This window comes from Papaver somniferum, chromosome 3, assembly GCF_003573695.1.
Source record: "Papaver somniferum cultivar HN1 chromosome 3, ASM357369v1, whole genome shotgun sequence".
NCBI classification, from domain to species: Eukaryota; Viridiplantae; Streptophyta; class Magnoliopsida; order Ranunculales; family Papaveraceae; genus Papaver; species Papaver somniferum.
In genome coordinates, this window is record NC_039360.1 from 60,266,857 (window position 1) to 60,290,361 (window position 23,505).

A 23,505-nucleotide genomic window follows, 5' to 3' on the forward strand; every position below is an offset into this window, starting at 1 on the left:
GACTCCTCGTTGCAGAATCAGGAGACACTATATGCTGGTTGTTGATTCCTTTTCTAAGTAGGCATGCCTGTGAGATTTCCTGAACCAATACTGGTACAACATAGGAGTTTACAGATCAGAAGAAAATTAGAATGCAAGTGCACACAATACGCTAATACCTGCTACCACTTGCCCATGCCTTACACATGACAAAGCCATAAGTGAAATATGCCTTACCGGCTTGCTTGCTCCCTAAGTGACAAATACAAACACCACCAATCTTGTTCCTTCTTCTCACTATCAGCATGGTGCAATGCAGGTAACTCCCTAAGTGGTTGGTGTTGGGGAATCTTCAGTTCTCTTGTCAGAGGAAATCTTGTCAGGCAACACAGTTCTCTTGTCAGAGATAATCTTGTCCGTCATCCTTCCACAAGATTTATTGCCTTTAGCACCAGCATCTGCTTTTCTTGAAACAGCACGCTGCATGATTCGGATGGGAATTCCCCCCAAGTCAAAGTCTTCCTTCAAAGATCTAGTTAGGAACCTAATGTCCGTATCTGAAAATTCAGTTTTGCCACGTATAAACACCACAAAAGTTGGAGGTCGAGCCTTCACTTGTGTGCAATACTTGATTTTTGGCTTTGCCTTTAGATCTTTCCATGAATGCCTACTCATAACCTAACAAGAACCACCATGAAATCACTTCCATGTGTTATTTAAGTAGAATGCGTAAATGAATTATATCAACGAAATATGCATATTGGAATGGAAAACTGACCTTGCATAGCCAACGGTTAAGACGTGCAGTTGAAAACCTTAAACACCATTTTTCATACGTCTCCATGACCTGGCGCATTATAGCTATCCGACCTTTTCCCTCTAGTGCAGACACAAATACAACTGCAATTCCTGTTATCTGGAAACAAACTCAGTTCAACAACATATTAGGTCTGGTAAAAGACCAACATAACAAACAAATGAATAATCTATGTGAATCCATCAGCTAAATTCATTTGACAAAAAGACAAATCAATTACATAGAATCAAAACGGATGGCCGGAAGATATAACTATTAGGTATGTACAGCGACTAACCTGAGGAATAACTGTTTGAATTTCTTCTGGAACAGCTTTGATGACCTTCTCATATAATTTAGCATTTTCCTTCCCTCTCAAAAGATCCACCTTGTTCACAATCACAACCAAACCACGACCTTCTTCTACCGCACGCCTCGCTATAACTACCTCTGCATGATTCATGCTACACCTGGATTTTGCAATCTATCGGACAGGACGAAACAGAAAGGATTCAGCTAAAAACCTAATGAAATTGAACATCACACTTTTCTAAGTTGATATATTTCAAAATGTGCATCTACAAATACATGCTTATAAGTTAGAGAGGTAGATTCCATTGACAGGATTAAAATGACAATCTCCATAGCGCCAAATGGTAAAGATTTAAGGACTTGTTTTGCCATCCGCTTAGTATAATACTACACTTGTTTATTCATTGTTAATATGTGGTTACAAATTTTAGAATGAGCTGAATCTGGTCAAGCAGTAGATCATTGTCCCTGAATATCACCGCTGGGTCTTCACCCTTTTGGCGCTAACGAGTAAATCATTTAAGCATGTCAAACTAAGCTTGTCAAATGGCATGGCCTTATGCGTGAATTCATAATTTTTTATTGACAATACAACCAGATAAGCTGATATGGATACAGAACAATGAGTACGATATAAGTGTGGATGTGGTATCAATTAGGCACAAGTATGTAGTGGAGTGGCAATTGCCCATGGCCCCATGGACATGTCATCTTAACAGTTGCATGTTTAACTTTTTCTCAAAAGATATGGAAAAAAGGTTGAAGCTTATTGTCCAACATAAGAAACTAGAATTGATCAACATCGCCTCCAGTTCACCAAATCAGTATTACAGCTAGAGAAGGTAGGTGGGGGATTACTAAGTTTGGAAAATGGTATATAGAGCACTAAACATACACAAACAAGAAAAATGATCCAAACCACGGAGAAACCAAACCAAATAATAGGGGTTCTTCGTTAGCTCCAATAACAACTCAAAACTTAAGAAGACCAAGGAACCTTTCACAGTACCACCGAAAACAAGATACAGTATATTTTAAGCATGCACAAACATATACCAACCTCATCTGCATCAAGCACCAAAGCGATGACATGAGCCCTCATAAGATTTTTTCGGGATTGCATGACACTCAAGGACCCTGGTCCTTTCTCCTGCTTCGATCTTTGCAACCAACCAGCCGTGTCAACCTGACAATAAACACTAACTTAATCGCAAAATATAATAAACAGCTATGTACATTAAGCATGGACCAAATTAAACTTATTTAGCACAGGGTGCACACCAAGAAAAAAAATTTATAAGATGCTGCAGCCATAGGCTAATTGCAAATGGCCATTTGAAGAAGTGACATCATAACCCTACAATCTCCCACCAGGTTGCAACTATGTAAGCAACATTTACTTTTGTATCAAAAAATAACACAGGCATGGAGTTTTCATTCCGTAGAACGCTGTCAAATTCATTAGACAACACTGTCTTAAATCAGGTTAACATGTTCCATGTTTCCTTACCTCTAGACAGGAATGTTCGACTTGCTGTTTACTTACTTATAAATTAAACTGAACTTGAACTTGAACTTCGAATTAGCTTGAGTTGTTTGGTTTAATCAGTTAAGGTTCGACTTGCTTCGTAGCAGACATTCCGCTTTAACAGTAGGAGGCACGCTTTAAGATTTGTGGTTTCTTATATTTTTATTACATTGGTGTCTTTGATATAATATATTTCTAAATGATGCACAACACTGTCAGAGTGTAAAACTGCAGAGGGAGAAAATCTCATTCCTAGCTGAATTTGGTTAGCATTTATGCATTTAAGGTCTGTTGCAATGTGAAGCATATCCTGTTAGGTGTATTAATGCTAACCTAATTCACACTAGGGAAACTAATACTACTCTTCCAGATTGTTATGCTTCTCGGCTAGCTTCAAATAAAGGTAAATATAGTCATGTTTTTTTTATTTGTGGCAGCCTTGCATAAAGGTTGTTTGAGATGATGCCATGAGATGAATGGTGGACATTTAATCTTATTAAAATGACACTTAATGAGGTCCGATGCTATTGAGAATTTTGCCGCAGAAATTGAGCTGTAGATATCATTGTATTTTTATGTACGTAAACGAATCGTTTTATTTATTTTTTGGTATTGTAGTATATTTGCATGACTTGATCTGTAATTTTGTAGAGTGGATATAGGGAAGCCATTGAGAGTTTCAGCAAGCGAACTGAAAATGTCTGATTGTTTTTCCTGTTCATTAAGCACACATGATTGATCCATTCTGTAAACAAGCATAATTTTGTTACTTTTTTTCCCAGTAGACAGACATGTTGTTACTTTTTTCCAGTTGTTGATGGTGGTTTTCAGTTCAGGGCAAAAATTGTAAAACACTGTATTCAATGCGTTGTCGTCCTGCAGAGGAATAAAGGTCGTTTAAAAGTAATGAGTGTCCAGACCTCTTTACTTACATATGTATTGAGCAACTCAACATATTTATGAAGTTTATTCAGAATGGTGCGTGAAGCAATAACTCCTGATATTCTGTAAACTTTAACCTATTGCATTATTCACTAATGCATTCACCTGCCTAGTGTTTTCCTATGCTATGTTCTCAGCTGAACTCTCAATATTGGCATGACATGACGATTAATGTTCACTCGCAGCGGAGTAGCATAAATCTCCCGAAGTGTCAGCATTGAGACCTGCATGAAAACACTCACGTAGGCTACACCACCCTCTGACGAACACATTATAATTCCTTAAGGAAAATCTAGACTGTCCGTATCAGTCTTTAAAAAACGATCAAGGCCGCACGATTTTGCCGCACAATTTAATAGGTCTAGTCTACTCCTAGCGGAACTAGGCGATCACAGGATAACCACCGACGGGCCCACTAATACCCCAACCGGTCGGACTCCATCTAGCACACTCCAACGTCGTCGAACGCTAACCCCAAATATGGGTGATCGCGCTGTTGAAGAAGAAAGCTCGAACGAGCTAAGACCGGCCAAAACGGTCTCAAAGACATCACGACCGTCCAACTTGGCTAGCTTAGTTGGACGACTTAGATTTTCCTTCGAACAATCAAAGAAGTGCTGGCGTGTTCACCGACGATTCAGCTACACACATGGTCGATCGACTTGCTCACGGCAAGCCAAGAGCGTATAGAATCGTTCACCCAAAGTAGGGTGAACGCGCTGCTTTAGAAACCCTAAATTGCATTTGCAGCAACGAGATACTGTCGCAAATCGATCACGATCGTCCATCTTTTCCAGCCAAAGTAAGTGGCTTAGATTCAATTTCAGGCGGCCCAAAAGTTGTCAGCGCGCTCGCTGGCGCCCGCCTTTGCATAGGGCCGATCGGCTTGATCAAGTTAACGGCCAGCGCTTTCAATCGATCAGCCAAAATAGGGTCGGCCGCACGGCCCCTAAACCCTAAAATTACATTAATGGCAATAAACAACTGCCGCAAATCATCTCGTCCATCCAACTTCGCTAGCCTAGTTGGATGGTGTAGATTTATTTTCAGAAAACCAACAAGGTAGCATTTTGATCATCGGCCACCCCTCCTCCACATGGAGCGATCGACCAAGTGATAGATCGCCCATAGGGTCCTCAAACGATCACCCAAAGGTGGCCAGTCATGCTACTTCTTTAAGACGCTCAATTCGTGACTGATTCGATCGAGCTCTAAAACAACGATGCTTCTAGCACAATGGACTATTTTTAGCTGCTTATTTGAAAGCGATGCTTTATACATCGATTGTAAGCAATGTTATGCAAAATATTGATTTCACGAATAGCTTATCATTTAACCTAAAAGCGCTATGTGCTGATTCTAGCGGCATGTCTCATGACTTGACCCATTCGCTTGAGACATCAAACATGTACAAACTTGGGATACTCACTGGGTATTGGTCTGGTGGTTTACAGCATGCGGCGTGCAACGCGCCCATTACGAGAAAGTGTCAGGAAAGGAAGGACGGTTAATAATAATGAGAGTAGTGGGTGAAAGTGTGATCAGTCTTCCATCATAACAGAAACACGATGATCACCACTTTCTGCACAATTCCACTTCTCCACTACTCAACTTCCTCCACTTCCTATGAGATAAGGGTGCGCTCAATGACTTGTATAAATAGGTTTTCAACCTATTCCAAAGGGACACAAGTGTTATCAACACAAGTAGCCAGAAACCATTTTCTGATACAAGTCATAAAACAATCACGCCTTCATAATTCAACATTCTGATCTCAAACATCTTCTTCGCTTCCCTCTCTAAGATCAACCCTTCTCCTTCACTTTGTGACCGAGTTGAATCTGGAACGACCATTTTTTGGTTTAGGCTAGAGTCTTACAGATTGATCTCTCGAACCTAAAAGTACTCCCGTGCAGTGCATTTGTTTAGGGTTTGAATTCATTTATCATCAACACACCAAATTTACCAAAAACAACAGAAACAGTTTTTACCCCAAAACAAGTGGCGACCATAGTGGGAGATTAATCTCTCGGTTGCAAGATCAATTTTCAATTTCATTTCAATTTTCTCAAATTCAAGATGGTGGATCTTAGGTCTGGATCAGCGACAAATCCCGATGTTACTGGCATTGACAACACCCCTGGTATCAACGTTGTTGTCGGTGACACCAATGTACCACCAACCAGCACGATCAACACATCTCGTGGTACTACATCCTCAACCACCAATGCCAGCGGCGCAGGAAATATTTCCTTCGGTGTGACACCTCCAATCACCAGAACCAGAGCCGTTGCCGCAACCCCCAATGTTTCTTCGAGCATAACGCCCCCAGTTGTTACTAGAGCTACTGTCACTCCCTCATCAGGACGAGAGACTAGAGGAACCAGAGGAGGCCAACCCCCTATCACCATTGTTGATTTGATGGAAAGACAAGAAGTTCTCGCTAAGGCTCAGATGGACATGGCTACAACTCAGAAAGAGGTACCTACTTTCCTCCAAACACTGATGGAGCGTCTACCACAAGAGCCGCGTCAGCCCATGGAACCAATAAGGAGTACTTTCAACACTCTTGGCGCAAGCACTTCAATAGGGTGTGCATTCATAGATGAGGAAGTTCGTGTTGCTCCTGAGCACTAAAAAGAAAGTAATCAACTATCCAATTTCATCACACGTGAGGATCTAGAACGAGTTTTCCAAAATCGAGGCAAGGAAAACCCGGTAGACCTGCATCGACATCAACCTCCTTATCCTCCTGATGTGCAAAGAGTTCCTCTCCCGAGAGGATACTCTTCTCCTCAATTTTCCCTTTATGATGGTACTGGTAATGCTCGTGAACACATATCTCGTTTTCTGGAGTTATTAGGAGAGCACGAATACAACCACATCCTCCGCCTGAAAGAGTTCTCGAAGTCACTTACCGGGAGAGCGTACACCTGGTACAACAACATCGCACCAAACAGCATATCCAACTGGCGTGAGATGGTAACCGCTTTTTACAAGAAGTATTTCTTCGTATCCGAGCAAATCACCTTTTCAGACTTGGGGAGAATGTTCCAACGAAACAACGAGCATCCAAATGATTATGTCAAGAGATACATGATTCAGGCGCTGGATTGTCACGATCCAAACGTGACTGAACAACAGTTGTTAGAGTCATGCATCAACGGCATGGTGCCCATCTATCGCGCGCTACTGGAGAACTTGCATGTCCAAACTTTTTCTGAACTTCATTAAGCCGCTAAACGCTCGGCCACGACAACACCGACATTACTGGAAAGGACCAGACCCGCCAGAAAGGAAGATGCACGTGAGACTCGAGGAAGCAGGAGTCTCATCAATAAACAATACAATGCTGGGCCCTCTGTAAGTGTGGTGGGTGAAGGAGGAAAGAGAAAAGCTCCAGCGGCAACAACCCAAACGTGCAGCACCAACGCATCAGGCAGCTCCACCAGGGAAGGCACCGACTAAGGAGATGCTGCTCCAGACTTCCCGTTCCCAATAGAGGAATAATTGAGATCCTGGAAGCATGGATTCATGATGATTCCATTAAACTACCTCCTGTCAGACACCCACCAACTGAAGAAGAGATGGCAAATCCAAAATATCGTCGTTACCACAGGTTCGTCAATCATCCCACCAATGAATGCAACAAGTTGAAACCCATTTTCAAAGAAAAAATAGATGCGGGGGAACTTCAACTAGGCACTGAGGGAGTTCACAGAGACCCTCTCCCAGTCAGAAGCTGCGCACTTTCTGGGGGCTCTGCTCACAAAACCGTGCAATCCATGATGGAGCATGTATGTGAAATTCTTTATTTCTCTAAGGCACAACGTAAAAATATATTTTCAACTCTCAGTCATATTGTATCAGGAAAGCGCCTGCTTTCAGTCGGGGAAACTACTCCTAAACCCCAATCTCTCTTAGAAGGCGCTGCTGGAAAATGCAACCGGGGACTGCTGACCACTACCCGCCTGAAGGGCGTCAAGTTCGATAGTGCATTGATTAACATTGCCTCAGACTTCAACGTTGTCACCATCAAGACTCTGAGAGTAGCAAAGATTCCAAAACAAGAAGCCGTTCTCTGTCCAACCATAATCAAAAGACCAGAAGGAGAGTCTAGAGACGCTTAGGGTACATCGACCTCGAAATCAAGGTGGGAGACGCTCTAACACGCGGAAAATTTCATATTGTGAAAGAATGCCCGAATTATGATATGATTCTAGGGCGCTCGTGGGTGCATGACAACAAGGCAAAGCTAGGAGTGTGTCCTTTGCCAGTGTCTATATCTGAAAGGATTTCCAACAAGCCGTCCAACCCCGAAGATTATTTGTTGCCATATCGACAACTTGCCAATGTGACGCAGCTACCTGGAGAGAGCCCATCGATGTACATTCGAAGGTTCCGAACCCAAGTAAGTCTTATTGAACAACCCTTTCTACGATCAGTCAATTCACCTTCTGTCAAGGGTCGGGGACTTGACCCGATCGTCAACTCAGCCGTTACTAGGAGATGTGAATGGGCTGCTGGGCCTTTCAGATGTTTCATTAAAAATCTAGAAGCTGTTTTAATCAAATATAACGAGTCTGAGAGTCAAGTAGCCGTGCAACGCCCAAACCCGTTTCAGATTGGATATATGGTAGTGACAGTTACCACTCAGCCTGACTCACCTACAGAAGGAAAAGATGAGCCATACCTAGTGGCAGACGTTGTCTTAGGGGGTTATTGCAATCTCATCAATGCAGACGAACTGGAAGGTGTGACAATTTACTCACGATGGCTTAAGCCTTTGAATACCTAAAACGCGATGCTAGTTTTTCCTCCAGCGTTTTCTTTAGTATTTTTCCCCGCAATTTCCCTTTTCATACAATATTTGTTATTCCTCCAAAATGATTGCACTGCTTGCATTCATAATTAGGATTTCAATTTATCAGTTAATCGTATTAATAATATCTTCAGTTTGAGAAAATGTCATTGTATTGTAGTGTATGGTGAAGTCGCTAAGTGACTTTACCAATGACTTCAGTTAGAAATTTGTACTTTGCATGATTGGTTAATAATGACTTTGTCAACACCTAAATCGTAGCGAACGATCGAAAATTTAATCTTCAATGTGATTTTTTTTCTTTTTTTTGTGCAGTAGAAAGTAACCAATATGCAGAATTATAACAAGGTTTAACCAAAAAAAAAGAAATTCTACTGATCCAATGTAAGAGCCAAAGCTGAATTATAAGTTACAATAAGCATGGCTTGTATAGCCTTCCATAAACTTAATATATACTAAACCAGACTAAGAGAATGGTATAGAGGAAATTGTAAAACAAATCCTAGACCATGGCCTTCTTGGAACCAAAGAGTGAACTTCAAAATAAGGGATAAACAGGGTTCATATTAGGATAATATAAACCAAAATTTTGTTCCACTCCAGCAGGCTGCTTCAAATTCTCGTTAAATATTGAAAACAGAAATGTATCATAATGATGATCGGGTCTTCTTGGAGTTCCTCCTTTTGAAGCATGTTTCACAAGGTTTGTATTGTAATCCTTGGCATTATCAACAGTTGTATAAGGCTCATTCCCTGCACTTGGCAAACTACTTTCAGATACGGCAATGTTTACATCATACATACCTATCTTCTCCAAAGCTGCATTGAAACTGTCAACCATGGCATCAAAGAGATCGTAATACTTCAAGTCTCCATCTACCACAACAGGTGTAGTAGATGTGAATAGTGCCTACTCCAGGGAGACATATTCTGGATTTTCAGCATAAGCGAAATACGGGTACACATTGATCATTAACGGTGCACCATAACGTTTTACTAACGCGGAAACTTGAGTCATAACCTCCACAACTTCAGGAGAAAAAGCACCAGCTGAAGGAGGATAAGAAGTGCCAAGAACAAAAGCTGGAACCACTATAGTTCACTTAATTTAATCTAAGCCGATTTTCACCAAAGCATTGTAAAGATTGGTCATGGCTCCTGGAACATATTGAGCCAGCGGTCCAGGGATAACTTCGTTACCAGCAGTGACCCAACCAAACTTAACATCATCTTTGTATAGGACAATATTTGTTGCCACCCATGAATTAACAACATCTTGGCTCGCCGAAAGAGATGCTAAATCTTTATCGAGAGTACCTAGTGATACTAAAATCCCAGTTCCTCTTAATGCTTCTAGTATTTGAGGTGTTGGTGCAAATAATCTTACCATTTGGATTCTATTTATTTTATAGAGACTTATTACCTCTTGTGGTGATGGTAGACTGTCTGCAACTATTCCATAGCAAACCCCAATTTGACCACCAACACATGACATGTAATTGGTTTGAGTTAATTATCACTACAAACATGATAGAATTCGAAGATCATCAAAAAGTTAAATTTGACAGGTTGATCATCAAAAACATAAATGAAGGTACATTTCATTTGTGTGTAACAAGCTAAGTTAGATCTAACGGTTGAAAGATATTAGCTTGAATCTAATCAGGTTTTCATCTAACGGTGAATGCTTTGTTATCAAGGTAACTTAGATTGCAAACCTTGATTTGAAATCTATATGAAGGAGAACTCTAGCAACTGTGAAACCTAATCCCCACACCTCCTGTGTGACGCTAGTTGTATGACCTAGAGTCGATTCTCCTTTAACGTAGGTTTTTCACGAAACCCTGTAGGTTAACGACTTGAAGACTTCATTGGGATTGTGAAGCCAGACCCAACTATTTTCTCTGTAATTGCGCGTTCTGATCTTGCCATGTTCTATATTGAGTACTATCTTCTCTAAGATTTGCTCGAGATTGATATCCGATAAGTAAGATTAAAAGTAGTCACAAACATCTTCGTATCATCGTTTGTGATTCCACAATATCTTGTTTCGCTACCATACAAGTAAGATTATTGTGAGAAGATTGATATTTCTAGGCTGTTCTTCGGGAATATAAGATCCGTTATATCAATTGGTTCCTGTTCACCTTGATTTATCAAAAGACGGAACAAAACCCGTAGGTATTTCTGTGGGAGACAGGTTTATCCATTCCAATAGACTTTTCTGTGTGAGACGGATTTGTTTATCAAGTCTTCAACTTTGGGTCGTAGCAACTCTTAGTTGTGGGTGAGATCAACTAAGGGAATCAAGTGCGTAGTATCCTGCTGGGATCAGAGACGTAAGGAACGCAACTGTACCTTGAATCAGTGTGAGATTGATTAGGGTTCAACTATAGTCCAGACCAAAGTTAGCTTTGTAGTAGGCTAGTGTCTGTAGCGGCTTAATACAGTGTGGTGTTCAAATCCGGACTAGGTCCCGGGGTTTTTCTGCATTTGCGGTTTCCTCGTTAACAAAACTTCTAGTGTCTGTTTTATTTCTTTTTCGCATTATATTTTGTTATATAATTGAAATATCACAGTTTGTGCGTTGAATCGATCACTTGGAAAATCCAACCTTTAGTTGTTGATTGAAATTGATTGATCCTTGAGCATTGGTCTTTGGTACCGTGCAAGTTATTTCTCTTATATTCAATCGGGCTCACAAATTCCTATTTGCTAATTGTAGATTGAATTGAGAGATAGAGATATAAACTCTTTGATATACTTTTCTCTAGATTGAGTCTGACTGTCTAGTTGATTCTCTTGAAAGTATATTGGAGTTTGTCTATTCAGATTGCCAAACGAAATATTGGGTGCGGTTGTTAGACCCCCGCTTTTTCAAAATCAAAAAGACGCAATTGTGGAAGGGGTAATTTCATAAAATACTAGGTATCATCGGGGCCTTACGGCCCCGGCTCAACCTCTGGATAATATTATGAGTCGCGTAGTCTTCAGTATTAAACACATGGTTTTTCACTTGTTATGCTTCATGAAAATACTATAAAATGTCATTAATATACTTGTATTATCCAGGTATGTATTCCAGTTGATATATAGTGTTTTCTTATTAGCATCACCACTAATGATTTCCTAAAAAGATCCTTGGTGCCTTTTATATTTGTTGATTACAAGATAACTGAATGGTGATCATTGATTATCACCCATAAAAATTAAGCATCCAAAATATATTGCCTCTTTATATAAAAAATTGTAATTTCAAAACATGCAAACGTGGTTTGAGTGTATATATAGTCGTTTAACCCAATATGAATTATGTACTCAAAATGGACAAATGGGCATTCCCACCGTTTGCTTTAATATATTATTTGAAAGAAATAAAATTATAAGAATTTTAAAGAATAAAAATTTTCAAAAAAACTTTCTACCAATTTTATTCTAAAGAGAAAAACTATCTAATGTGAGTAAGAAGAATTTAAATTACCAGAACAATAATAGTGTCGTAAATGTAATGATATATCTATCTAAGCAGTTGTTAATTCCTTTTGAATCGATACAACCAAAACCTTGGCGAACCACATGATAATGTGAGTAATATAAACTCGAGTTATAACATACCTAGCTAAGAATTTCAAGATTCTCTCTTTGGGTAGTCCACTGTTCTTGCACGCATTCTTTCCCGAGTCCAGATTTTGCGTAAGCTAGTTTCGTACAGCCATCCTAGGTGTTGTACGAATTTCTATCATGTGAATTTGTTTTGATATTTTAACTTCCTTAGATTTACATGGGTGATGTCATGCATTTATAAATTTCATATTCAGATCCATCCTGTAGGTAAAGATCTATGAAAAATCATTGTTAACATACCATTTCGATAACCCGAACTTCTAAAAATGCAACATATCCACCTCGATTTGCTTGAGTGCTAAATTGTTATTGTCATCCTCATATTCAGTGATTGCTTCATTCTTCAGATAAGCGTCAAGCATGTTACGGTGATGTACCATGTTATAATAAGATATAAACGTTGTAATGACACTTATAGATAATAAGCAACTTTTGAATACATTTCAAATTAATATCATTCTAAATCTAAATACTATTTGGACTGGTCGATTAAATTATAAAGCGTTCAAAATCTATTGGATTTGCACCGGCTATGATTGTTAGTAATAAACGCAGGTATCATATACATTGGCACTGAAAAAGTATACATCCTCGGAATTGCAGAACTCTGCTTCCTTGCTTTTCATTTTTTATGTCCCATACAAAATACTGCGGAAACTCTTAATAAGCAGATGCTTTGGCAGTGGGATTTTTGCGATAATTCTCAACAAATGCCATTAATGTTGACTTGTAATTTTCTGCTGCAGCTTTGTCTTACTTGCATCATACACGATTTTTTATTAGCCTGGAATATAAATATCCAATCGAACTACATTAGGTTCTTCCAGGTGCAATAAGTGATTGTACAAACACCATGCAGCCTCAGGTGGCCAAATATACCTTGCATCAATGTATTGTTACACCTCATCACATTCACCGACGATTAGTGTTGCACAATCGCAACTTTTATAGGTATATATTTGTGTATGTATTTAACATCACTTATACCCCCACAGATCTAAACATTAATGTAGCAGTTTACCACCATAGAAAAATATGGATTGTACGACACAACATTTGTGCTATTGCCATTGTATCCCATGTGAACAATCACTTCCTTCCCATTGTCGTGACGACAATATATTTGATATCCAGTTTCATCCACGGTTGTACTATCGGTATGTCTGAGTTCTTTCGATATACTCTGCTGAATTTTGTGTTATTCATGCACATGGAGTACACACCATATGGACCACGAACCATTCATTTCCCTAATTGTCTCAAATAAAACTGAATCGTTCTTTTTAATCTGGAAATTCGGCACATAAAAATTTATCAACCTGTTCAACTGTCATAATTTTTTCAAGACCATCCAAGAATATAAAAGTATGTATATGAGGTAAACCACGTTTATGATATTCAATCGTGAACATATGAGAAACTATTTTCCGAAGACATTCTTTTTCTTTATTTCTTTCATCCCTCTTCAACTCGAAGACATGGATATGAGATCTGGACGATCGAAAGCATATTGATGGGTAAAATCTCATCTTAAATTTTTGGACAATGCGTATTTGCATTTATTCTTAGGAATATATTTGGATGATGATTAAGCCACGTAGGACGTTTTCTGTTTTCGGGGCGCTCTCAAAACGCTTTTATAGGTACTTCATACAGACTGCGAAAATATCCAGTTTGAACCCAATGATCATTCACCCTTGATAAATCTCATACATATACCCAGGACCACCGATAAAATTTGATGGTAACACTTATGGCTTAACTCCATTGTCGGGATTTAGCCCAGATTCAGCTAAGTCCTCTATATTTTTGTATAAGTTTTCTCGCAATTTATTTTGTTTTTTCTTAGGATGATAACCACATATTCTCGCAATTTATTTTGTTCTTTCTTAAGATCATAAACAGACAATTGTTGATAGATTGGGTCTTTTCCCTTGTCGGTCTTTTCCCTTGTTCAGGTAGTAACGTTCTAGTGTTAAACGTACACTCATATTTTTCTTAAAAAAGAGTTCAACTTAGCTTTACGACCCCGACTGGATCTCTAATTTTATTATTAAGTTTACATACTTCATTTCTTTGTAAATATATCAAAAAAGAGTCAAACTTAATTAATGTATCCAAATTCCTTAAAAAGATTACAACCTAGTCAATTATACAATAGATAACCTATATCATTCAAGGGTGGCCATACTTCTATGACATCACTACTAACAAAATCAGTATATATTTAGGCATACAGTTACAACAAATAAATATCTCGAAAAAAATATCAATCATTTTATTTAATTTCATATTTGTCTTTCAGACGACGAATATGACATGGATTTATGAATATAAAAACATATATAAATGATGTATATATTTTGTTCTTATTGCAAAGAAACACATTAAAATGATATGGATTTACAATAATACACACAACCGACTTTTACTTTTAATACATACATTGAGTCGAAAATTATCTGTGAAAAATATTTCTTCTTTGTGATGGTAAAAAGGCGTTTCCATATTTATTGCATAAGAACAATAAACATGTGATATCATCTTTTCGATGTTTAGAAATTCTTGAATAAAATAACAGTTTTTTGCATCCCATATAGTTCACAATGGCGTACCATAATAAAATATTATATCGTCTGAGTGATGTTTAATTTCATAAACTCATACATATGTTTTGGTTGGTAGCCTGGCCACAAGCTGGGCTCCAACTCCTCTTTGAATAACGATACCTAATCTATGAAAAATGAAACTACAAAAAAAAAACTAATCTCCATACAAAATTTCCTGATAAATATGTACTACGTAGACTGTTATGAGAATACAAAATTTACAGTTCTACAACAAAACTTCGGGGTACACGATATTTGTTGTCGAAAGTCCTGCGATTTTCTTTGTTAGTAACATAGTTATCCTCGAGTACACCTTGATAGTGTTACATAAAGTTTCCCATGGATAAATAAAGGATTGCACATATTTATGCCAACATATGTTGATGGTCATGAAAAATGCCGCAAGGACGGGGAAGTAACGCCTTGGATAAATGCATTTTTTTTGGCTTTGTCATTGGTTAGAGATCTGGCTTCGATTACGTGTTGTCCACATTTAGTAAATCATAGCCTTGTATCTCTATATATACTTTTCTGGGTGTAAGATTTCTCAGTAAAATGATTAAACAACCAACTTTGTGTACTTCTTCATTGCGCTTTGATAGTATGATCTGCTCGGTAAAACGAATTGGACGTGCTCTCTCTTATTTACCCATCTAGGGATAAATATATTTTATTTAATCTAGGCATGTCTTTACACCTATGCACTAACTCGGGAAGATCAACAACTTCCTTCAAATTATCCCTAACCTATAATATCCAACACATGAATATCAAAGTATTCTTTCATGTGTAAATATGAAACCAAATGGTAAACACAACATTGCGAAGATTTTTACCTCTATCAAGAATTTTGCAATTTTTTTTTTTGTCTCAAGCATGATTATATCCATGCATTGATTAAGGGTTAGTATAATGACGTCTATCCAAAGCAATTATATTTAGACATGTTCCACTGATATATTTCTTCGCGACATATTCCGGCGATAGCAGGAAATATTTTTCCAAAATCTCTGCACATAATACATATAATTCACCGAATGGTCTTTTATAATCTCGAGAATCACGAATTTTTCGATCAATTCCTTCTACACAAATTCTATGACGTATCAGAACTTCATCTCATATAATTAGTTTCACTTGTCTCGGGAGGTTAACATATATATATATATATATATATATATATATCCTCTTTATCAATTCCATAAACACTGGTTTCAACTATTTCTTTGGAAATTTTGAATGTAGAATGCGGGTACGACCTCCCACAAAAAGAAGCAAAGCAATTTTAGAAGAAACAACATCAAGAAATATGTATTCAACTATGCGAAAACTTGCGGCTAATATGCTCTGTACAAAAAAGTTTTGCCACTTTTTGCGTTGCCATTTAGAGAGAGGAAAAATCTCATTATTTACCTGCGCGAAACCAATTAGTACTGCAACAACTGAGCAAAGTTCTACTATTCTAATATCCTCATTAATTTCATAATCTCATACCGCAAGTTGTACCAACCAATACTCCTAACCTATCACCAGCGACATCGATTACTCCAATTTTATATTGGTTAGAAATCGTCGAGAGACTTTCCAAGTTCATGTAGTTTCTTATCTAGGGGGTATAATCCAAAATCGAGTATTTTTGTCATTAGTTGGCAAATGGATGTTGTGCCTCACACGTAGTTTAAAGTGTAAGTCATCGCATATTCTTAATCCAAACTTTGACTCCAAGACTTTTTGTTGGGTAAGATTACATTCGTGAAGAGTGATCTTGTAAAGTTTTCTAAGTTGAATTCCAGTTTTCATCATTGATTCTTCTTGTAGACACTAAAAGGATACACCATCATCTAAATTTCAAAGAAAATGCAAATTGCTTTGAAAGTAGCGTGAAGTTTCACCTTGCATGCACCATCCTTCAAATGTCTTCACAAATTCAAATAACTATACACCTTACAAATGAATATGGTGTACAACTCATTGGCATTATGTTTGACGAATTATATCCTTGCAATCCAAAAACCTCATTGTCTTATTTTTCCATTTTTCTTTGTTCGCACAAAGTGGTGAGGTCCGTCAGGTAATTCTTGATAAGGATATTCTTTAAAAGTGAGGTTAATATTAAAGTACTCCATCAATGTTATTGTTATATTCTTCTGCAACTTTTCAAACTTTATCCTTTGACTTACGGCATCGTACGCAATTCTTTGTTGTCCGTGAAGGTGGATAGTCAATCAAACAACGTTAGGCTCTTCTTAGTCCAGCGAGTGGCCGTACAATCTCTGGTGGTCCAATGTATGTTGCATCAATGTATTATTGTGCCTCGTCATATTCACTGAAATCTAAAGTTACGCGCCGTCACGACTTTTTAGATGTATGTACGTATTTTCCGACTCTTACTCCTCCTACCGATTTCATCATTAATGTGGTCACTATATTTTTAGACAGATATGGGTTGTACAGAACAATATTTATATTGCTTGCTATGTATTTTTTATGAACAATTACTTCCCTCCTATCATTACGCTGACGATAAACTGGATATCCACTTTCATTCATACATGTATTATCGACATATTTCTTCGGATAACCTCCATTACATTTTCCATGTTTCATGCACAAAAAGTCCTTATTTCATGAACCTATGGTTGTCATTACATACTTACAAAAACCGGGTCTGGTTCCAAACAATTCCGGGTTCGTATCTTAAATTTGTGGATCTAGAACATGGCTCGTTAAAAATTCCGGGTACCCGTCGATTCTGGGTACCCTTTGGGGATTAAGAAAACAACCAAAAAAAATAAATAAATCAAAAACTCAATATCTTTCTCTTTTGACTTGAATCTAAATTATTTTTAAAAAATTTGTTATTATTTTTTATATTAAATGTACTAAATATATTTAATCTAAATTATATTTAATGCACTAAATAAATATTAAATGTAAGAAAAAATGAAAAATGAAAAAAAAATCAAAGCCAAAACTAAGAAGTTACTTATAACGTTGCTAAAAGGACAAATGATCGGGTACCAGACGGGTATTACCTGTTTGGACCCGTTAAGATTCAGATTCAATCGAGTAGTTACCCGTTGGGTCTTAAGTTTTTGATGAGACCAAATTTAGGACCCGAAACCGGACCTGAATCTACCGGGTTCGGTTCCAGTTCCGGGTAATGGGTACCCATTGACAGCGTGAACCATGCATTTCCTAACAACTTGAATACAATGGATCCATTTTTCCATATAGAAAATCGGCACAAACAAAATGTTTAACATGCTCCATTATTCGAATTTCTTCAGGATCCTCCAAAATAAAAAAGCATCCATATAAGGCCATCTGCGCTTTGAAATTAAATTGCAAACACGTGTGAAACCACTTTAAAACACTTTTTCGTTATGATTTCTGTCATTAAATGTTCTCTCTTTAACTCAAAGACACGGGATATCAAATTAGGACGATCAGTAGCATATTGATGTTGCAGGAGCTTGTCTTTAATCTCCACCCAATTAGGATTCAAAGTCATTGTCTGGCCGATATCTGGGTGTAATCCAATCATATGATAGCCATTAATCTTGATATATCTCAATTATATGTCTGAGACCATCAATGAACGACTATGGCATGACACCTTCTTTATTGGGTACCATCCAATCGCCTACCATTTTTGTTATAGTAACATAACAATTTTTTGGCAGCATATCCATGAGTATAGACAATTCTGCTCACTTTATGCCCAAGCATTTACTAAAAACTCTTGCAATAATTTTTTGCTCTTATGATAGTAGAATACTCACCTATCTGTTGGAAAAAGTGGAAATTGTGCAATTATTTGAGAGTCAATCAAGATTTAGTATCCAGTTTTTCATATCAAATTTCCAACTCGGTTCACCTTATGAAAATAGCAGCAAGGGAAGGTATGCACTCCTCTTGAACATTATAATTGACTTCCGTTGCTCATTCTTCCAATGCATTCCAAAATTAATTTCACTTATAAAGATCTTTTTGTCTTGTCATTACTTGATAGTTTATCAGTAGTAACATCAACAATGTTATCAATGAATAGAAAGCCTATTATACTACTCGATGCATGTTTCAGAACATATAATGTAGCATTTCATGTCTGACACTGACAAAAAGACAGGTTCTTATGCAAGTGTGTAAGAATACAACAAACATCCTTATTTGAGGGAGGAGAGTTATACAATTATGTTTTAGAACCACTGCACATCTCACTAACATAATAACCTCAAATCCCTCCATTTTCCACATAGAAGCCGTTAGAATTCATCACATCCAACCTTCTCTTTTTATCGTCGACTTTCTCGCACCTTTCAACACCATTATCACGCCTCCTCATCATCCATGGTCCCATTACCATACTGTCACAAACATTTCATACTTCAAGCTTCTTATCTAACAAATTCAGAGATGTAAAAAAATAACCAAAAAAAATGCCATTACATTAGGTTGTTGTACAACAGAGAAAGTGGTAAAAAATAATCAACTCAGAATACTGTCACGGTTAATGATGTCTGAATACTTCAGGTATAACGCAAAGGCAATCAACTTATTAAATAGGCCGACCCGGCCATGCCTGGTATGTTTCTGGACGACCTGTTTAATACCTCTACTTGATGGATACAACAGTTAAAAGTAGCATAAACCCCATTATCACGGCTCCTCAGCATCCATGGTCCCATTACTGTAATGTCACAAACATTTCGCACTTCAAGCTTCTTATCTAACAAATCATAAATGTGATTAAATAACCCAAAAAAATAAATGCCAATGCATTAGGTTGTTGTACAACAGAGAAAGTGGTAAAAAATAATCAACTCAGAATACTGTCACGGTTAATGATATCTGAATACTTCAGGTATGATGCAAAGGTAATCAACTTATTAAACAGGCCGGCCTGGCCATTTTAATAAGCAGGCTGATTCTGGCTAGGACGACCAGAAACAGGCCTGGCCTGGCCGTACCTCTACTTGATGGATACAACAGTTAAAAGTAGCACCAACCCCATTATCATGCCTCCTCAACATCCATGGTCCGATTACCATAATGTCACAAACATTCCGCACTTTAAGCTTAATATCTAACAAATCATAAATGTGATTAAATAACCCCAAAAAATAAATGACATTGCATTAGGTTGTTGTTCAACAAAGAAAGTGGTAAAAAATAATCAACTCAGAATACTGTCACGGTTAATGATGTCTGAATACTTCAGGTATGACGCAAAGGTAATAAACTTATTAAACATGCCGGCCTGGCCATTTTAATAAGCAGGCTAATTCTAGCCAGGTCGTAGGCTAGGATAGGCCGACCAGAAACAGGCCTGGCCTGGCCGTACCTCTACTTGATGGCTACAATAGTTAAAAGTAGCACAAACCCCATTATCATGCCTCCTCAACATCCATGGTCCCATTACCATAATGTCACAAACGTTCCGCACTTCAAGCTTCATATCTAACAAACCATAAATGTGATTAAATAACCCAAGAAATAAATGACATTGCATTAGGTTGTTGTACAACAAAGAAAGCGGTAAAAAATAATCAACTCAGAATACTGTCATGGTTAATGATGTCTGAATACTTCAGGTATGACGCAAAGGCAATCAACTTATTAAACAGGCCGGACTGGCCATTTTAATAAGCAGGCTGATTATGGCCAGGCCGTAGGCTAGGCTAGGCCGACCAGAAACATGCCTGACCTGGCCGTACCTCTACTTGATGGATACAACAGTTAAAAGTAGCACAAACCCCATTATCACGCCTCCTCAACATCCATGGTCTTTTTTTTTTTAATAAGAAAGAAATTTAATTAAATAACTTTAATGTAAGATTACATTTAGTTCTTCTCTAATTAGAGATTTTAACCAAGAAGGGAAATTTTCACTCCAGTGTTGATCAATTCTGGAAGTCCTAGCTCTCTTTGCTAAGCTATTTGCTACCTCATTTGATTCCATGTGTACAAAAGTACATTTCCAATCTCCAAAACCTACTAATAAACTTCTGCAATCTTGAATAATATTATTATTAGTCCATCTTTGCCTACACTTCCATTTATTGCATCCACTACATTTAGACAGTCGCCTCCAAATGCAGTTTTTCCACAGCTGAAGCTTTTGATTGCTGCCTTTGCTGCTAAAGCCTCAACTTCCTCCTCATCTTGTGCTAGGTCTGGGATTGATTGAGCTCATTCTTATCTAACAAATTCATAAATGTGATTAAATAATGGGATTGATTGGTTGTTGCACAACAAAGAATATGGTAAAAAATAATCAACTTAAAATACTGTCACGATTAATGATGTCTGAATATACTGGTATGTAAATCATATAAGGGAAACTTCAGGTACGACGCAAAGGCAATCAACTTTCATGATATTCTCCTCTAGAGAGAACAATATTGGTATCTGTTTGATAGAAAACAATGTATAGGTATAAAAAGTTTTCTTTCTACATGCACACCTATGTTCATTAAGCCATTGGTATCGGTTAGAATTTGTCCTTTTTCGTGATAAAACGACCTGTAGAGACTGGATACGTGTTGTCAATTATCAAACCCATTTTAGTAGATTGCAAAAATATTTCATTAATCCCATTTTAAGATTTTTTTTTTTTATATACTAAAACCCATTTTAAGATTTACACCTTACTAAAAAAAAAGAAAGACTGTATACATGCAGATCTGCAAGATTACTTAGACTGAATTTCATATTATATTAATCTTCGCCATCAATTGTGAACGTTTTGCTAACAGATCTCCAAGTCACTTCTACCGCCAGTATAGGAAAATCAATCAACCAATATACACATCAATTCCAACATCCCGTCCGCAAACTAATGTAAACACCTTTTTCCTTCTACTGTAATCACATTTAAAATGATCTAAGACGAAAGGCTGTTACATATACAATACAATTTTGTACATAAATTAGTAGATTTTTTTTATCTTTTGATGTGAGTCTGCCATCCTCAAAAGACTTGTATCCTTTGTATCCCTCTTATAGTTTAGGGCAGTACATGTCCTTAGACTTTGAAGTTGCCTCACTATTGCGCAGATGCTATGATTCTTTCATTAGTAATCTTGTGCAATAGACATGGACTACACGGTCAATACACCAACACCCAATTGTCAGTAAGAAAAATCTAGTCATAAAAAAAAAGTGCATGCCTTGCACAGGAACCACAGACTCAACTGTACCTTTTCCAGGCTTTAAAAAAATAAAATGCTAAACTAAACTGATCAAAATTAATCAGCTTCTAATCGTGTGACCAAACCTCAAAAGGCAAATCAAAATCTTATAATGAGCTAACCTATTTCTCAGGAAATGTGTTATTAGGCAATATATGCAAACACATTTTCGGTTACCAAGAACGAAGATGCATATGAGATGACTTGCTTTATCGTCGACGGTCTGTGGACCTCAAACGTGTTAACAAAGAATGATTAGCCAACTCTGTTTGTTCACTACAGTCACAAACTTATCATCGACGTTCCTTGGAGCTCAACCTTCCAGGAATCAAATAAGGTCGAGAAAAAAGATGCATTTCCTAATCTATTTTCAGCATAATAATATATTCCAAATATGCAACACGCTTAGCATTTACAGCTTAACCTCTTGTTAAAATGCAAATAGCTAAGACCGAGGAGGAAAAAAACCTAGAGCTTGCTAAACCCAAAAGACCCCAGCACATGGTTGCCTTGCCATATTTGTTGTTCAAAAATCATTCAAGAAACAACGAAAATTCGAATATAAATTCATATTCTAACAATTCGAAGATAGTTCAATCATGCAGTCAAAATCGCTGAATAGTAAACAAATGTATGGACCATGAAACTCACCATTTTGGGCACGACTGATGCGGTTCCGACAATGGATAACATCAACAGTCCTCGTGAAAGAACCAATCCTCTAATGATTGATGTGGTTCTTTGAAATGATCATTGACTTGCTTCACCTGGATTCACATTAATGTCAACTCATAAAAGGTTAATATCTTAAACGTTAATATGTCAACTCATAAAAGGTTAATATTTTAAACCTGGCAAGTAATAAGCACAACACCCAGTCACCCAATATGAAACTAAAAGTATAGATAGATATTAGTTCATTGGTATCACTTGATACGAATAGAAAGATATGTCTAATCAATTATCTTCATGTCTTAGTCAATTTACACGTAACAACAAACTGAAGCTATCAAACTCAAGTTTAGGTTAGCAGCAAAGACCAAATTGTAGGATAACAATCCCATCAGATGATAGTCAAAAATTCAATATGGCTGCAAAATTATAACCTTTATAGGATACCTCCTTCAATTGAATTCCCTAACTTTTACAATTAAGAATATCACGATTGGGAAGCGACACTAACTGAGACCTAGACATCAAAGTATAATCTTTTGTATATAAACATAAAAACAAAATTCGATTAATAGAATTTACTTAAAATTTTAACCTTAGAATGACTGAACCATATGATATTTTTTTATGTCGCAATTAAATGAAAATCAGACTTTGAATTGAGAGGTGTCCTTAATGACAGCAAAGCGTCATAAACTCACGTATCAAGAGCAAATGGGGACAAAAAACACGAACCTTGAAATCCAAGAGAAAACATAAATTAGATCACAGGAAGCAAAATGAAGTTGTAATACCATCTCGAAGCTCAAAGCAACGCATTGAGGGGCCCTTCTTGATAGGAATAAGAGTTTCGCCAATAACCGATACCCCTCTTTCGTAATTGTTGAAGTTTACTTGGGTTCTGAATGTCAATGTTACATACGTACTTCTCCATCAATAAATTCACAAAAACAAATCAAAACTTAAAATAAGGAAAATAAATCATGTATTACAGAAAAACCAAAATCTATAAGGGTTAGTGTGTT

General features: G+C 37.3%; 1 protein-coding gene and 1 pseudogene across 1 annotated transcript; both read right to left on the minus strand.

Annotated features, from left to right (window-relative positions):
• Positions 1 to 306: 306 nt before the first annotated feature.
• On the minus strand, positions 307 to 2,401 carry LOC113359493 (GTPase Der-like). Its single transcript, XM_026603114.1, has 5 exons — positions 2,369 to 2,401; positions 2,148 to 2,273; positions 1,074 to 1,259; positions 758 to 895; positions 307 to 657 (listed from the first exon to the last, which is right to left on the minus strand). Exons 1-5 carry the CDS (start codon positions 2,399 to 2,401, stop codon positions 307 to 309), a joined length of 834 nt encoding a protein of 277 aa, XP_026458899.1.
• Positions 2,402 to 8,917: 6,516 nt separating this feature from the next.
• Positions 8,918 to 9,874, minus strand: LOC113359494 (annotated as a pseudogene).
• Positions 9,875 to 23,505: the final 13,631 nt, after the last annotated feature.

What these genes read in the sequence shown, in the direction of transcription:
- LOC113359493 (XM_026603114.1), bottom strand. Translation starts at nt 2,401, where the DNA reads ATGGCTGCAGCATCTTATAAATTTTTTTTCTTG. An exon ending in CTTATAAATTTTTTTTCTTG is followed by an intron (nt 2,274 to 2,368) that starts GTGTGCACCCTG and finishes GTTTATTGTCAG; the next exon opens with GTTGACACGGCTGGTTGGTT. An exon ending in TTCAAACAGTTATTCCTCAG is followed by an intron (nt 896 to 1,073) that starts GTTAGTCGCTGT and finishes GTTTGTTTCCAG; the next exon opens with ATAACAGGAATTGCAGTTGT.